Source organism: Manacus candei, unplaced genomic scaffold (genome assembly GCF_025592945.1).
Source record: "Manacus candei isolate 608988 ecotype Guabito, Panama unplaced genomic scaffold, ASM2559294v1 h1tg000052l, whole genome shotgun sequence".
Taxonomy (NCBI): domain Eukaryota; kingdom Metazoa; phylum Chordata; class Aves; order Passeriformes; family Pipridae; genus Manacus; species Manacus candei.
The window spans coordinates 1,883,888-1,901,772 of record NW_026138100.1 but is presented as its reverse complement, the minus strand read 5'-3'; the positions used below and the strand labels follow the sequence as shown (position 1 = coordinate 1,901,772).

The following is a 17,885-nucleotide window of genomic DNA, read 5'->3' as shown; positions in this document are numbered from 1 at the left end:
TTATATTGTTTTACATGTGATGTATGTTGTTCATATCTCTTCAGATTAAAGGATCATGGTCAAATAAAAGAGGTAAAGAAAACTATAATCCCTACAGTTATGGCAACATCTTTACCAATTGCTGTGCTGCACTCTGTGGGCCCCTCTCTCCAAGGTAAGAGTAACAAAAGCATAGTTAACATAAATAGAGCCACCTGACTATTGATGAAAGAATTATTCTTTGCGATTGCGTAAGTTGACTCAATAAAACTAAAGTTTTGTATTAGTGTCCCTTAGAAGCTTTAATTAGTTTTTTCTTCAGTAGTAAAGAGATAAATTGGTAAATTGTGGTTAAAGTAAATTAGTGATCAGATGCTCTAAAATATATTTAAGATTGACATCTGAAATGAAAATAAACTTATTTGTTGTTTGAACTTTTGCCACTGCAGTTAATAACTTACAGCAGTGGAAGATTGCTAGTAGTTAGCCATTGCAGAAAGGATAACTTGAAATTTTATTTAACTCTTACATATCTAACAAATGTTTCATGAGTTTAGAAGAGTTTGTGAACCTTTAGTCTACAGCAGCTTGATAATTGTTCATTTTTGACCCATTTTATTTAAATGGACAGTATTTTTTTTATTTAATACTATTAACATATATACATTAAGCTGAATTTGGTGGTCTTACACCAAAGCAATTCAAAAGAAAGCACAATGGATTAAGTTTTGCTGCATACATTTTCACTTTTGAAATCCAAAATGTTTGTATATGTAAGGTTAGAGATGTTTTTTTCAGCTTGAACAAAATGTAGGACAGAACTGAGAGTAGAGAAATAAAACTGCCAGCTGAAAAGACTTCATTCTTTTCTTATTCCAGTGCTCAGTGATTACATAGTTCACACACTACATATGCAGTTTCACTGTAGAGACTAGCTGAGATCTTGTAGATTATTTTTGTGACATACTCATCAATTGATATGTTTTGCTTTGTCTGGAATTCTGTAGTGATGAATCTGAACTACCAAGAAGGAAGAAAGTAAATGACTCTATGGTCCAATGGCCAAGGTGTTTAGTTGGAAGTGGGATTTTATGGCTTCGCTATCAGGAATATCAGAGGTGGTTCTTCTATGAGCAGTCAAAGGTCAACAGGAGAGACTGATGTCTTTTCCTAAATTAGAGAAAACTGGGTAATGATTTCCACATACTGGGTTAACACTGGTGAGAAAGAGTAGCCCTATCTCTGCTTCCTACCTCTGTGGATATTGCCTGAAGCCAGCCCTTTAATTTTGCCATTTTGCTTTTCATAAAAGTATGTGACATAAAAGCTTACTGGCACACTTCAAATTCTTTTGACTCCAAATGGAAATCTTTATTAAAACTGCATCATGTTTCTCAGTATTTGAAATAGCATCTTAGGCTGATACAAGTAGCAGCACACAATTAGACCAGACTGGCATTGGCTCCTGTGTTTTAACAGTTTGTACATTTTTTCCTATTCCATGCAGCAACATTACTTATTTAGATGTCAAAATATATGTAGAAGTTCTTCAGGGAGATATTTTATGACCAAGAGGAAAAATTTACTGACTATAAAATGTAAATTATATCCTTGCTTTTTTTACTTTTAGTCTCAGCTGTGTCCCAAGTCACTAAATATTAATTTTTCCCTTAAATTCTGGAAAAGTGGCTTACCAGCAATTACAGCTTAAAATTCAAATGCCTTTGAGAGTGCAATGCAGGGATAGAGGATCTGTAAATAATCAAAACTTTTCTTACTTCTGTTAAAGATGGTTTCTCATTTTTAAATCTATGCTAGCAAATTCAGAATGCATTTTACATGTCCTCCACAATTACTTTCAAATCTTAATTTAATCCATAGCTGTCAGCATAGGTCTAATCAGTGTTCTGATATAATAAATCATATAACATTTTAAGCATTTTTAATCTTTAACTAGGTTAGATTATTCCATTCTATTAATTTTTTTAAAATCTTATGTAGATTTTTACTTATTTTTAGTAATTTCTTCACAAAGCATTTTCTTAGGTGAAAATAAGCAATTTTATGAGTGCATCACTTTGGCAAGCACAGTGGAGTATTAGAAGTGGTGTTAAGTAGCTGTCATGAAAAACCTGATGAGTAAGTTTTCTGTCTGAACAAAAGTTCATCTTTCTTTCTTTCTTGCTAAATTTTGTGACTAAGTAGTTTTAATTTAGATGTGAAAACTGGCAAAAAAAACAACCTTCAGAAGAGATGCTGAATCAAAGTGCCCTAGTGAGTTTTGTAATTTATTTTCACATCTATGGTTTAAAATTCTTTGGTTTTGTGGTATCTGCTGGTAAGCTTATAAATCTACTGTCTGTGATAAAAATCCAGAAAAGTAGTAGTATGTATGACTGTGTGATAGGCAGTATCACAAGGAAGAAGTACCTTACTGATGAGTACAAATGAAGTCTTCTACTTTAGTTGAGTAAAAGAGGACATTCTTTTTATTGAGAGGAAGTAGTTATTGACCAGAAATATTTCTAACTCTTTTTCTTTATTGTGATTATTCTGTAGCTTAATTGACAGAAGAGGATTTATACAACCAGATACACCGCAATTAGCAGGACCATCAAATGGCATTACTATGTATGGGGCCACACAATCTCAGAGCAACATGGTAGGAATCATCCCATAGTGTTGTTCATCAAGATTCCTGTGAATGTTTTTCTTCTCCACTTTCATGTGAACTAATCAAGTAATAACTAACTGGATACAGCTGACACACTGGGTGGAATGACTTGTTTATTAACAGTAAAGAAAAAAAACCAAAACCCAAGGCTCTTTTTAATATATGTTTCACACAGTGTAATAGTTATGGCTCATGGATTCTTAAAAAAAAAAAAAAGGCTTTTCTACACTTGATTTATTGAATATACTGGCATTTTGACTTTTACTGTTGACACCTGCTGTGTTTTCAACTGGAATATTCAAGTATCATGGACGCTCTGGTTCATCATTTTCCAGCTAACTGTTATTTTATATGGCACTTCCTTCATACTTTATTTCCTTCCTTGCTTGTACACTGCGGTTTTGCATAGACTAATGTATTTAAAAAAACAAAGATGAACAAAGAGAAGTTTCTAGGGGAGAAGTATTTTGAAGAAAGAGCAGGAGGACACTGAACTTGCAATGAACAAAAAATGGCAACTGGATGGTTACAACAAAAGCTTTTAAACACCTTTGAAACTGTGCCAATAGTTTTTACTTTGTTTTTTGCTGGTAGCATTGGCTATCATAATGGAAGATAGGATTTCCAGTGCCAAGAAGAAGAGAATAACTGGAAAGATCTTTTTCCAAAGGCAAGCATCTTGCATATGTGCCTATTTCTGAACTGTTATCCACATATCTTCATATAATGTGGGTTCTAAGACTTTGCCCAAGAAGTCATGAGTTATGGACACCCTCCCTCTGCCAAAAAAGAGGAAGCCACAAGGCCTTCTGACATAATTCAGCCTTTCTTTTGAACAAAAGAAGAAAAGAGACCCTCTTCTCAGACAGATTAGTTTTTGTGTCACTGATAAACTCGTGTAAAAATTTTGGTTTAGTTCCTAAGCTGGTTTTACGTATTACTTTGAGGATTAAATAGATTTGTTAGTCTCCTTAATAAGAAAATTTATTAGAGGCACAGTGTTAAGTCTGAATCTTCTGTGAGGTGCAGTTGAGCAGAACAAGGTAATGCTCCATGCAGATTATCAAAATAATATAACTCTGAAGAGAGAAAAGGGTGTTTAAAAAAAAAAAAAAAAAGAGAAAGCAAACCTTAGAAATGGGCTGAGGTCTTTCAGGGATTACCCAAACTTTCTGACTCTGTCAAGGCTTCTTATTTGTGAGGATCATAAACCCACAGTATGTCCCTGGCATTAAATTACCTTATCATTATAAGGATTATACTTGCATTATAAGAAGACACTATCATTATTCCTAGATATTAATGAGAAAATCTTGTGCTAGTTTGATAGAAAATTGACTAAGTTTGTCTCTAGGAATGGAGAAATCTGTTATGGTATTACTTTAAGTCAAACAGGCAACTGTTATGATTTTTAAGTGTAATACCGGTAATTACACAAATTCTTTGAGGGCTTGAACTTCTTATGTCCTAGAACACCACACCACATGAGCTGGGAAAGGCTTAGGTTCTTTAACAGTTATCAAAATCACTAGGAAATGTCCAGATTTCATTCCTGAAAATGATCTCTTAGAAAAAGCTTGAAAAATGTAATATGTCAAGTTTGATTTGGAGGAATATCTGTTATCACTGTAATGCTATTTTTCTCATTATACCTGGTCTGTATCCAAGACCAGTTGGTTTCTAGTGGCCTCTGGCTATAAGGATTAAAATTTCTCCCTTCAGTTTTGTTGCAAACTGTTAAAGACATGCTTAGTTTACCAGTCTCTCTAACACTGTTTTCTCTTCCCTATTGAAGGGGATGTGTCTGGTACTGCCGCTTGTATTATTACAATTTTAGATAAGGACAGACAAAGTAAAATTCCTTGACTTGAAAGGGCATGTGTAGATCATAGTCTTACACCATAAATACTTTTTAAATCGCAGAGGTTTAGCCATTTATACATCTTCAAAGATATTTACACTATTTTAGCAAGCTTAATGCTTCTGCGTACAAGAAATAATTTACTAGAAATCTGAAGTGTGTTTCAGTACACCTTTATGGTGTGTCTCCAGTTTTATTCCAGAATGGATTGCATCTTCTTATCTCAACATTGAATCCTAATGTCTAGATGTTATGCTGCTTAATCCACATAGCATGCTAAAATGTCTATCCTACCCACTGATATTAAATAAAGATTTTAATGAGCATATTCTCTCACAATTGTCTTCTCTTTTTCCTTCCCTCTTTCATTTCCTTCTCTTCCCTCAAATCTTTTACTCAGTGACTTGTGTCTTTCTAAATAGAATTATTGTGCCTCACCCAACTAGCTTCTTATCCCTCTTTAAATCTCTCTGGGTTGCTTAGTATTATATTCTCTTTTCATGTATTTTAATGAATCTTTTAGCATAGCATCATTTTTGCATTTAAGCTCAACGTAAATATCAGGTTAAGTGTAAAGTTGCCAGATGCTTGTTTTCAGTGCAATGTATTATCTCTTATTCAGTATACCATTTGTGGGGCACTATTTTTGTATTTAACAGCTTTTGTGGTAATTTTGCCTCTGAGACTTTGGATATTTCATATAGGATCTACTCTACTCATGATAGTGACCCAGTTTGTCACAATCTCAAAAAGTCAGGATTATTGCTATAATCAGTGCTTGATAAACCCATACTGTGATTTTATTTTTTTATAGATCTTTATAGAGGAGATTTTTCTCATGTTCTGTCCTTAGTATCTCCCTTATTTTACTAAAAGCTGAAGTTGTATTTACTTTTATGAAGACTGGAAGCACATACAATTATTATTTTGCCAGTATGTTCCAAGTGTTTTTAATTTCTTTTCCAATACAATTTGAAATTAGTCTGGTAAATTGATTAGCCAACTTCTTAATATCCTTATCCACATGACAAGCATGGTCACTTGAAGCTCATAATCCATACATCTAGTTATTTCCAAAGTATTTCCCTATTGCATTTTACTGCTGATTATTTTTGCAACCTTGTCATTAGTTGGATTGCCCAAGTATATCTCTTATTCTTAAGAATTTCTTTTTTTGTGTGAAGCACAGTATCTCATCCATTATGAAATAAGAATTTTTCTCTGTAATTTATTCTTTCTCTTTCATTTTAAAGTTTATTTTGTGTTCTGAAAAAAGTTCTAATTTCACCATAAACCCACCAGCTACCATTACTTAGGTCTGCACTGTTGTAGTACTTAGCTTTCCCTTAAAAGCCTGAGCTGATCCTTGGGGTTTGATGCAGGGTATTTTATTCTTTAGTATTTCATTGAGAGGAAACACAGACTCTCTCACTCCATGTATTTTTTTTTGTGAGGAGTTAGTTTGGTTTATATTTACTATGATGTCTCTGGGAGTTGTCTAATGCCTTACAAACTGATGGACTTCACTGCTATCTGACTTTGTGTCAGGACAGGTTTATTTCCTTGTTTTTAAGAAATTTGCTTGTACTCCTGCATTCCTAGGCATCTCTTCTTCAGTGCTTAGGTAGTTCCTTGTGTGCCAAAATTCCCTTATTTCTAGTTCTCTGTTTCCTTTCTTGGATGCAAATTCTTTAGAGTGTTTTCTTACTTATATGCACCACTAAAAATTGTAGGAGCCATAGTGCATGTGCAACATTCGTTACCAGTGAGATGTGCAGGAAAGTCCTCTCCCAGGTGTTCACATAAGTATTTCTATTACTCATCTGGAAACAGATCCAGCTGTGACAGTCCTGGTGTACTTTTTCCTTTGATTTTCATATTTTCATTGTTAGCAGTAAGTATTTCTATTATGACAGTAATAGGATCGGCAAGGACAGGAATCCCATTTTGCTGGGAGTGTTTCCTTGTATATTTACCGGTGTCCTTCCCAAATGCCTGAAACAGAAGTCAACATCACTACAGTCAAGGTTTTTCATTAAAGCATTTTACTTCACGGTTAAAATGGGTTAAGGGCACATGCAAGTAAATCAACTCCAGCATTTTGCCTTGGGTTGGAATAGGTTTTAGGAGCAATTCTTTTGATAGTGCATGTTCACTGCAATTTAATTCATATCCTGGAGCAGTGTCAGAGCACATGAACTAGATTTATTTTACCTCATCATAGATCTGCTCCTTGTGCACTGTAGTACTTGATAGTGGAGCCATTCACTTGGTGTGATTTGTGGCTCAGTTCTTGCACAGTATCCACAGTACATTGATTTTGATTGTGAAATCCTGCACCTGTTGGGAACAGTTATACAGCTCCATCCCTCCACTTTTTACCTATCTACTGTATCCACCTAGTATGGTATTTCAGCATCCTTCCTGTTACTTCATAGCACTGTCAGCCTCCTCTGAACTTCTTGTTGTTTGTACTTTATTCAGAGATGCTGAGATAATTCAACCTCCTTTTCTCCATCTTCTGAGAATTGTAACAATTCTTGAATGTTACTAGTGTTTGTAAAATTTTTAACAAAGTTTATTTAAAATTTAAACTAAATGATCTCTGATTATTTAGAAATAAACACATTTAGAAATGTGAAAAATCTATTGCCATGTACAACAACTATTACCAAGTATTTTCTGTGTAGCTTAGAAAAAAACAGATTTTCTTCAGGAAAAAAATTTGTTTCCTTAGTTGTTTGTATTTATTATTTGTGAAATAAACACAGAATTCTAGGTTTTGTCTAATTTGCTTTAATTTATGCCTTTTTATGTGAAAATAAATATAGAGATGACTAAAAATTTCTATGCATGCATGTAGTTGAACTTCTGTACTGGTAGAACTTATTGGACTTATCTTACCTTCAGAATCTGCTGTTCCTCTTGAAACAGTGGAAAATAAAGCCAGGTCTGAAGTAAGAAGGTACTGGTGGAATAGTTTTGACAGGTTTTTAGTTATTTAGATTTCAGTTCTTGGGTTTCTTTTTCTTGTAGTCATAGGCTTTTTTATTTCATTTGAAATCCTGGTGTCGAATAATTCATGTGATTAGTAGCAGTTAAGGCTTCTGGCCCTAAATTTCATTCAGTCAAGAGTGAAATATGGAATCGAGGAAAACCTACCATGCCAGCCCTATAAACAAATCTGATTTCCTTGTTTAGGTTTGTGTTGGCTGTTTAAACTCAAGAATAGTCTTGCCTGTATATTGTGTGTTTTTATCAGATATTTTTGAGGGCTTCATTGAGCACATATACTTTTTCTAGTTTAAACGCTGCCCTAGTTCTCTTTCGAAAGCTGTTTACAGCCTGTATTTTCCCAAAGATTTCATGCTGCTCACCATTAAACAAAAAAAGAAAAGGAAAACCTGAAATGTATCTAAATGAAAAGAGAGGCTTTAGGGAAATGACAAGTACATGAAAAATGAAGAAGAAAAATACAGCACCTGAAGAAGTTTATAACACTACTTAATGGAGCTTTATGAGGCTACTTTTTCTTTTCCAGTATTGATTCAATTGAAATGCAGCAGAGTTCTGTAAGAAAATGAATTCACACTATACAATGAATTCAAGTAAATTACCTTCAACTAATTTAAAAGGGTGTACTTGTATTACTTGTATTGCCTGGAACACATTAATGATTGCCTTTTGAAGATCAGAGCTGAAAGTTCACTAAAGCAATAAGTCAGTTGCTAATGTTATTTGTTTTCAGTGTACTCCAGTGGTTATAGGCATTCCTTTGTTATTTAACTTGCGTTTTGGCTGCTGCTTTTCAGGGAAGATAGATTTTGTTGGTCTTTTTGAGGTTTGAAAATTCAGTTAGCATATTTTTGAGGTCTGCACAGTAAGGTTAGTTGAAGGGGCTATAGTTTAATTGAAGTAAGCAGGTGTGAATAACAGAATATTGATCAAGAATGAGTTATTCACACTGAATTACTAATTGAAAACATGACTTTAAAAGATGCTGACAGTTTTTTTCTTAGTAACTTAAGCAAGGTTTCAGCTTTAAACCTGTGAGTAATCCCCCTGAAATTATAGGGGACCACTTCAGTTGTTTGGCTGGGGCTGTTCGTCATTTTGTGGGGGGGAAATTGCTTACAATTTATATGAACTCAATTCATGTAGTAGGAAGTCTTTCTGAAAACAGAAGTGTTGGAAATATGTAATTGAGTAAGGATTGGACTTCTACCTATCAAAAAATAGTTGGTCTGGAAGTCCTAAACTACTTAGTCATCTTTTAAATACTACCTATCTACTATGACAAGTACTCTGCCTGCACACTTTCTGAGTGTAACGTGTGCATCCATCATTAAGCTATTCAGTGGTGAAACTGGAGAACCTGAAAATACCAGAGGAACCATTCTTGGTTGTGGTTTTCATTATACAGTAAAGGAAGCAAAAGTCTTTCCATAAGTTTCCTTAGGGTGTATCACAGTGGCTTATTAAACTCAAAGGGGCATTTTAGGGAATTGCTATGATGTTAGTAGCAATGGTTATGATCATAATATTGGAAAAGGTGATGGATTTGTAACATCTAGTGATTTGATATAGATCAAAGAACTTGGTCATAAAGCAGAACATACTGCTTTAACAGAATTCTTGAAATAACAGGAGTGAATAGGCACGTCTTATCTCTGGATGTATCTTTTATTTTGCTTGCTTGCTTCCAAATGTTCTTCATTGCATTGGATTTATAGTTGTATGCATTGATTGTAGTGTTTTTCTTACACAGCAGAACAGTACTATGGCAAATGAATCTAACAAGATTTTGAAAATCTGCAGATGTTATAACTGATCTGGCTAGGAATTAAATATATTTTTTTCCTTGGAAGCTCTCAAAAATCATGCCAATTTGTGTTAAAGAAAATTTGGCAGTAGGTGTACTACCCACTTAGCTAGCTGGACATTATTGAATCACCTACCTGTCTTGTCATCTCAAGGAATAAGTGATAATTTTGTATAAACAGGAATAGGTGTAGAGCCAAAAGCATTTCTGGTAATAGTCACTTCAGCCTAACTGAATTTATATTATGCTGAATTTGAGACAGTACTTGCCAGAAAAGGTTTTGTTTTATACGTTGATTGTTCACATTGTCAAGATCAGTCAAGAAACTGCCTAAAAAATCATTCAGGTTGATCTCAAATTGATACGTCTGCAGTGCTGCCTGATTTCCACACATCCACTAGAATATAGAGTATAGTGTAGTATATTCTGTAGAATGTATATATCATGTATTAAAAAATAATGTAAGAAAAATTTTTTACTCATAAGGGCTGTATTGCCAACTATATTTTTATAAAAATCACCTGCGTCAAAGGAATTCTTGTTCTGGAAACCTTCTGTAGTAGCTTAATTCCTGCATGTGAAGACCAGTTAAAAGAAGACAATTGCCTAGTGTTTTTGAACTTAAAGATGCTTAGGTCTATTTTAAAGACTACCGAAGCCCTTAAGTGAACACTGTAAATGTTTTTCATAATTTACTTTGATAATAATTCAAAGCATTGGCTCAGTTATGCGTGCCTTTCTTTTTTTCTCTGGGCAGCATGCAATGGGATTTTTGGGTGGCTAACCGTGGAATGATACTAATGGCTTTCTTTTTTTTCTCTTCACATCCCATTCTTTTCCATACCTTTTTGTCCATATTCTCCCTTTTTTTTTTTCTCTGTTTTGTTTGCGTTGTATGATTTTGACACCCTTTCCATTCTACAGTGTGACCAAGATCAGTGCATTCAGAGCACCAAATTCGTTTTGCAGGCTGCTGCCACCCCTCTACTACAGAGTGAGCCAAGCATAACTAGTGAAGAGCTACCTTTACCAGGAAAGACTTCTATCAGTGGGCCTTGTGCAGCTCTAACTCTAGGGCAACCGACACCACCATCTTCTATGCCAAATCTCACATCAGATTCAGGTTTGACAGACATCATACCATTAAAAGAGGAACACGAAGGTCATCAATTTCTCACTCCTGAAGAAGCTCCATCACCTCCTGGGATGCTGCCAAGTGGAAGTCCTATCACACACAGCCATACAATGCACGTCCTGAGTCTAGCCAGCCAGGATTCATTGCATGAAGACTCAGTACGTGGTCTCGTGAAGCTTAGCTCAGTTTGAACAGCTTTTCTGAACATCGCACCATTTCCTGGTGTCTGTACAAATCTCTAATTAACAGGAATGACACTTCAGTACCGCTGTAAGACTTCATAACATACCTATAATGGAAACTATATCGCATAGTGGAGTCTACTAAAAAAACAAGTTATTTTTCAATGGAGCTATGGCATTTTTTTGAACAGGTTGCTAATGGTTGTGCTTTGATGGTGACTGCATTTTATTTTTAAATAAAACCAGAAGAGGTCAATAATCTTGTTTCCTGAAGCTTTGGTACCCCAAGTTGGAAGTCTGCCTGTAACAAACACCATGTACAGTACAAAAAGAGAGAGATTATTGGATGTAAGTGTCATGCTCTGTGTTCTATGCTCTTGTAATACACACTTGTTAAGGCTTACCACACCTGTGGCCAGAATGATCTGCACTTACATGTTATGCTACCAATATTTGAGAATAGAAAATTACCATTCCATTTGTTAATACAAAAAAAAAAAGACTGCAGATGTGGATTTGCATGCCACGCTACAGTATGTGTTACAGTGGTGTTGGTATTAAGAGAAAGTGCTGCTTTTTTATTTGTGACTTTCAAAGTGCTGTTTCATTTAAAGACAGTACAATAAACAAATTAATGGACTACATTTTTTCAATTTATTAAATTTTATTTTAAATTAATCAGTGGTGCCTAGAAGGTGACGAATTACTGATTTGATCATGTTGCATATCATTTAACCTTCTGTTTAAGTGTTTAGAGTGAGATATTGTGTTGTGCCATACCACAAAATTCTTCCACTCCCTAATGTGATACAGTTACCTGTGGACCTCCAATAAAATTACATCCTCTATTTTGTGGACATGTGTACAGTTATCCTTACACAGTTTTGGTGGGGAAAGAGGGGGAAATTGTGACTTGGTAACACAGTTTGTAAAGATTTGACTGGAATATATGTACATAATTAAACTAGTGCTATGGAGGAATAGTTGGTTATGATTAGGGTGGCTTCACCATTTTTTATGGCTTTGTTTGAGATGTGTATTTGCTCCCATAAGAGGTCCTTACTTGGAAACAGTAGAATTACCTTCTGCTTGCACTGTAATTTTATGTTCTTTATCATAGGGCTAAAGGGTGAGGGGCTTAAGATTGAAGACAGAGAGCTTAGTGAAGTAATCTTAAATGATTAACATAGTCAGTAGCTGTCCTCAACCATCATCCTTCATTTGTATTTGTCCTTTGATATTTTAAATGGAAATCTTGATTTCATAGAATTCTTCTGTCCTTTTTGTTTGTTTAAGTAAAGCACAACTAAGAGGTTAAAGAGATTTTTATAAGTGTTTTTCATGACAGCTGAAGAGAACCTTAGTTAAGCAGAGAAACTGTAATAGCTTTAATACTGTATTTACCTGCTTTTCAGAGTGTGGAACCTGGATTCTTCTTTTCTAAGGACAATCTAAGTACAGAATATGCTTTATCTGATGCTTCTATTACATGAAAGCCATAGTTAAGAAAAGTACCACCCGTTAAGAAATGTAACAGTTCTGTATTGTTGACTGTGGTCATTCAGCAACACTAAGTTAAAATCTTTTTTCTTTTTTACTTTCATTGTTGAAATTGAGAACAATCAGCCTGCAGAAAATCACCCGTGCTATTGAAGGTTCAGACAAGATACTGACAAATCCCCTACTCCTCTAAGATTTCGTAAGCAATCTGTTTCTATAATTGATGATGCTAGCTTTGACCTAATTCAGTGTGTAGAATATAGCAATGGTTTCTGTCTGTAAGTGCCATAATGGGTCTAACAAAGAACCTCTAGCAGTCAAACCTATCCCAGTCATTTGAGCCACGAAAGAAGCTCTAGCAGACAAGTCTGTCCCAGATGCTGTAACTACCCTCCCAGCATTTTCCAGAAGCTGAGACAGTCTCGAGTTCTTTCCACCAGCCAAACTGTGGTGACTGACATGTCCCAGTTGGCTGATCTCCCAATAAGCCACAAGTATCAGCACTTACTTCTGTATCTGCTCTTGAAGAAGAGTCAGTGATACTGATGATCTTGATTTCATCTTTCTCTAATACGGCTTCACATGTATGAAGCTGTGAACATCTGCATTAAAACAGGTAATGGATTGAGGGCTGGAGATACTGGCCTCATAGACCTGGGTAAAGAATCCCAGCTTTTGAGGTTGTAGACCAGTATTTGATGAATAATTATCTCATAATTATTCTGTGTCTGTGGTTAGTTAACTGTGGGTGCATTATTCACTACAGAGAAGGGCAAGTCAAATATTTTTAATGTGGTATCAAAACTTTCCAGTTGTATAAGTAATAATGATGAGGATGACTATTTTAAGGAAATTGTTCTTTTTAAGTCTCCCTGAAATAGACGGGGGATTTTATGTTTCCAAGAATACCAGCTTCGTGACAACATTTATATGTCATTGCCACTAGGGAGTAGTGCAGAAGGCTCTGTGCACAATAAAATTTGTGTCAGTTTTAACATGAAAGGGAAGGGAGTGGGATAGGATTAGAGTCTGTATGCTGTTTGCCGCGTGCTCATGCTTTCTGCTATCATTTTCTGAACTTTGTTTTGTTTATAAGTGAGGTGTAAGAATTACCAAACAAATTGGAAACAGATGCCTTAATTTAAACATGTGCTAGTTACGTACTTGTTCAGGTGACTTTCTTTTAGTTTTTAAGATAATGGTCTTATTTTTTAAACATGTTGCCTATGTTTCTAAGTTTGGTGTTTGAAAAGGCACTTAATACCTTGAATTCGTTTATATATCGCCCTTATTTTAGGTCTCTTTTCCTCCCCATCTGTCTGTTTTAAATGGTGACATCTCTAACCTTCCTGACACGCCTGCCTTGCGAGGACATCTGCTGGAAGGTTTTGGAACTAAGTACTAACCCAGGCGGAGTGGTAATTGCAGTCTTTGATTGACAGCAGGCAGTGATTTAGCAGCAGGTTGATCAAAGAGGTGCCTCTGACAGGGGTTTTAGTCCCTTCCCCTCACCTCCATCACATCTGTCTTCAGTCGTGAGCACTCCCTTCGTTGGAATTTGTGTATACATCTGGAATGAGTCAGCGAAGTAACTATTCATCACCTTCTCTACAGATTTGATTACTGATATTTTACTTTGAACTATGATTACAGAGCATGCACACTAAGGATCCAAAATTATAATCCTAGTTAATACTGCACAGCGGGTTTTCTATGTTTTTTTTTCTTTGATAATTAGTATATTGTTATTAAAATTAAATGTTTGATTTATAAATATAAATTCAAAGTTGATATTTTCAGAAAAGTAAATATTTTTTTCTTAAAAACCTAAAATCTTTGAATGTGTAAAACTAACTAGTTTATCTGATTTAAAATATTTATTCTGCTTTAGTTTTTTTAAATCATATTTTTCCCTTCTAGTTGTCTATATAATATTCTTTGTGGAATGAAATACAGTGCTTCATAAAATGTTTTTAAAGGCTCTTTATTCTTGTGATTTCTCAAAGACACTTCTGCCTGGAAAGGGAGTTTTAAATTACTATCAGTTAAACAGTAATGTAATAAAAGTCCAAGTATTACTGTATTTTTGTATTATAGTACATCCTTTGGCAACTTTTCATCCGTTCCTGTTAACTGATGATACAGGTAGATGTATTTCTGCATAAAGTGGTTAGTGCATTCATTAAAAATAATCTTATAGATGGAAGATTAGCTGTTTTGCAGTTGATCCTAGTAAGTGCTCGTAGAGGAAACCCAAAGACCTATGGTTTAGCAGCATGTCTTACAAGGGTGACTAACAACTTGTAATAATGCAGATTTTTGGTTTTTTAAGTCTATAATGGTAAGTATAATAGTTCACAGTAAGTAAATGGTTGCCTAATGTTCAAAATACTAAACAAAGGAGCTTCACTGCAGAACCTATAAAACTGAGCTTCTATTCATTTCTTAGTTCCAAAATTCAATACATCTTGAAGAAGAACTCAGCAATGTTATAGAGGGATCTAATCCTTACATTAGTCATTTTCTGGTTTAAATTATATGTGGGAACTGTCATCACATATCCGTTGATCTTTTTTTTTTTTTTTCCCCTTCACCTCCTTATCAGCAGTGGTACTCTGAAGCTGAACATGGTGTGTTTGCTTGTGGGCCATTTTGATCTTTGTTTTAAAAGCCAGTTGCTGCCTGAATGCTTTTGTTTTAAGGGCTGACATAAAACGAGGTACTACAGTTCAACACTTTCAAATACTCTTAGGCCCAAAATATGAATTAAATGTGTTGCAGACAGTTGCATATCAATTTAGTTCACTTAAACTAGAACTGGCGTAGTTTTCAGGATTCATCTGGATCAGGGCTTCCTGGTTTTGTTTACCTGCCTGCAAAGATGTTGCAATTTGACATCTGTCCGAGTGCACTGCCAGGACTCCCAAAAGAGTCATGAAATTAAGTGAGATATTTAAACCTGTGGATATCTAGATTAATTATGAATTGTTGCAGCAATTCAGTTTCATCACCAGAAGGCAACTGTCTGTTAACATTCAACTATAGAATTTGAAAGTTCACCACAAACAAGGCAAATTGGGGAGGAGAACAACTTTTGGATGTTCTGAAGAGATTAAACAGGAGTTTTTTTCTAAGGTGTGTCAGAGAGGACAAGAATAAGAAGATGAAAAGGAAAAGACTGAGTGAAAATGGAACAGAGAAGATTAGCAGGTGACATGGAGGAAAAGAGGAATTACCTGTAAGCTGTGGAGGGAGAGGGAGGGGGTATAAACAAAAAAGTTTCTGTGAGTAGTGTGCAAGTAGGAATTAAGACTACGGGCTAGATAAACTTTGTGGTTTGCAAACCAAAAATCTATCCCACAGAGATATATTTACTTTTATATATGCTAAAGTCAGTTCCAGTAGCAAAAAAACATCAGTGACAGAGTTACTTTAATGTATTTTATGCTCCTCCCAACTTTAGCTACATTGCCACTTCTGAAAACTTGGAAAAACAAAACCAAATTTAATCCAACTATAATTTAAATCTTGTCAAACCCAAAGCTGATAACAGCTGCTGGGACTTACTGTATGTATTTAGGTATAGTTATAGAAAGGGCAGGAAGGGATCACCTTTAAACAGCTTGGCTGAATATGATCTGTGATGCGAGGAGAACTCTTAGAGCCTTTCCTCAGCTCCTCTTGAAAGCACCATATACAGCTGAGAAAAGAATGTGAGTTTAGCAGGCTTGAAAGTGTCTCACTTTGATGTTGCACTCTATAGTCTGTTCATGGCAAATTGCAGGGATCTGACTGCGCTGGGCACTCTCACCTGGGAGGTGGAAGATGAGCTGGACTGTTTGGTTGTTGCACTTGTTAGGGAATGAACTTCTAATAAGGATGGGAAGTTCAGTCAGAAGATGGTGGTACTCTAGTTAAAGCAGTGTTCGTGCGAAGGCAATGAGTGAGTGATTCCTGTCACATTTGCTAAGCATGAAGGTTTTGATAGCAAAAGTGCTTAAGTCCTGTGACCTGATTCCTGAGTCTTCTACACTGTCAGGAGAGAGAGTGTTAGTTCACAGTGGGTTCACGCGGGAAAGTTCATTTATTAAAAAAAAAAGCTACTTAAGGGTGAAAATATTAATCTAATTCAGCATATGTATTTATAGTTATTGCATGTTGTGCTGGTTTTGGCTGGGATAGAATTCATTTTCTTCATAGTAGCTAATATGGGCTAATAAGGCTCAAAAGGCCTTGACACTATGTAAGCACTGCTCAGCAGTAACATCACTGTATTACCAGTACTGTTTCCAGCACAATTCTGAAACATAGGACCATACCAGCTACTATGAAGAAAATTAACTTTATCCCAGCCAAAGCCAGCACAACATGGTTTTGCAGGTGAGTCACAACTATGTTGCAATAAACAGAAAATTGGTTATAGGATTTCTAATTCGTCTGCCCTGCTACCTGCCTTGTGGTAGTGGAGCAGTTGATTGTGGTTATTGGCTGAAATAGGAAGGACACAGCTAGCCAAACTTTCTTTTTTTAGTGAAGTGTTAAGTTTCTTTCTATGTAGGTCACAGAAAATTAAAAGCATGCTCTGTAGTGCTGACCAGTTAATTTTTTAGCAGGCAGAAGATACCTAATATTTTTGTGTACTTTCTAAATTGAAAGGAAAAACAAAGTTCAAAAAAGTTTCCACAGGTTCTGAAGACTTCAATCGAAAAACCTTTTGGAACACAAATGGTGTTTCATTTTTAAATAAATAGTACCTTTATATATTTAGTATTTAATTCATTACCTATATGAAATTGAAATATTGAGATACTAAAAAAATCATCTCAAAGTTCTACTGTTGTTTTCATATTCACAGTGTCTGTCATAGAACCATAGAATAGTTTGGAAGGGATATTAAAGATGATCTAGTTTCAGCCCCACTTGCCACAGGCAGGTGCACACTATCTCTTATTATAGTTACATTTGAAGAAGAAAACAAATGCTTTATGCAATAATTACATGAGTAGCAACAGTTTCTAATATTTTTCTGTTACTCTTGAATATTTTTTCTCTCTCATATCAGAGATTTAAAATTCTCTTCCATCTCTAAATCAATGTTCTGTAATGCATTGTACCTGATCTTTTTTAATTAGTTAATAAATTTCTGATAGGATAAGTCAAGACTATTAAAAACAGCTTACACATATCAGGAGAAAACCCCAAAATACTATTTTTTGTTAATTTGATCACAAGACTTCACAATAGTAATAGTATAACTGCAGTTGATATGAGATGACTTGCTCAAGATTCCAGATTCTGATATCAAAGAGAGGCAGAGAAAATTCCTATCTTCCATTTTAGAGTGTCTTTTCCCTTTCATCCTCCTGTTTCTCCACTTAATCAGAAAATCCTGGGACAAAGAAACTTTGGATCGTCCCATCTGTCAGACAGATGCGTCTGACTCGGCCTTTACCCCCTTAGTCACAACCCCCCTCTCTGTGCCTACCCGGCACCCTGGTGCACAGCTTCCCTTACTGCTGTGGCTCCTGAGAAACCCTCAGTCTGCAGCAAAACCAGCCGGGCTTTCTCTGCTCCTTCACGTAGGGATGCTCTTGAAACCAGTCCTGTCATTGAGGTTTTCTGGGAGGCACAGGAACAGGAGTTGTTTCTCAGTTGTTCGTTTTCCTGAAAAGCAAAAGTTCCCTGCATTTCCAAGATACCTACCCTTTTATATAATTTGATTGAAATATATT

General features: G+C 35.4%; 1 protein-coding gene across 5 annotated transcripts in view; it reads left to right on the top strand.

Moving 5' to 3' along the window:
- The window catches only part of ZDHHC14 (zinc finger DHHC-type palmitoyltransferase 14), a 105,529-nt gene extending 94,005 nt beyond the window's left edge, over positions 1-11,524 (top strand). For 3 of the 5 annotated variants that reach the window (XM_051801574.1, XM_051801575.1, XM_051801578.1), the window contains exons 7-9: positions 45-154; positions 2,539-2,641; positions 10,261-11,524. In XM_051801574.1, coding sequence (XP_051657534.1) covers positions 45-154; positions 2,539-2,641; positions 10,261-10,662 — 615 coding nt within the window. In that variant the 3' untranslated portion in view covers positions 10,663-11,524. The remainder of the gene's footprint in view (positions 1-44; positions 155-2,538; positions 2,642-10,260) is intronic. The other 2 variants (XM_051801576.1, XM_051801577.1) reach the window with 1 other exon arrangement.
- Positions 11,525-17,885: the final 6,361 nt, after the last annotated feature.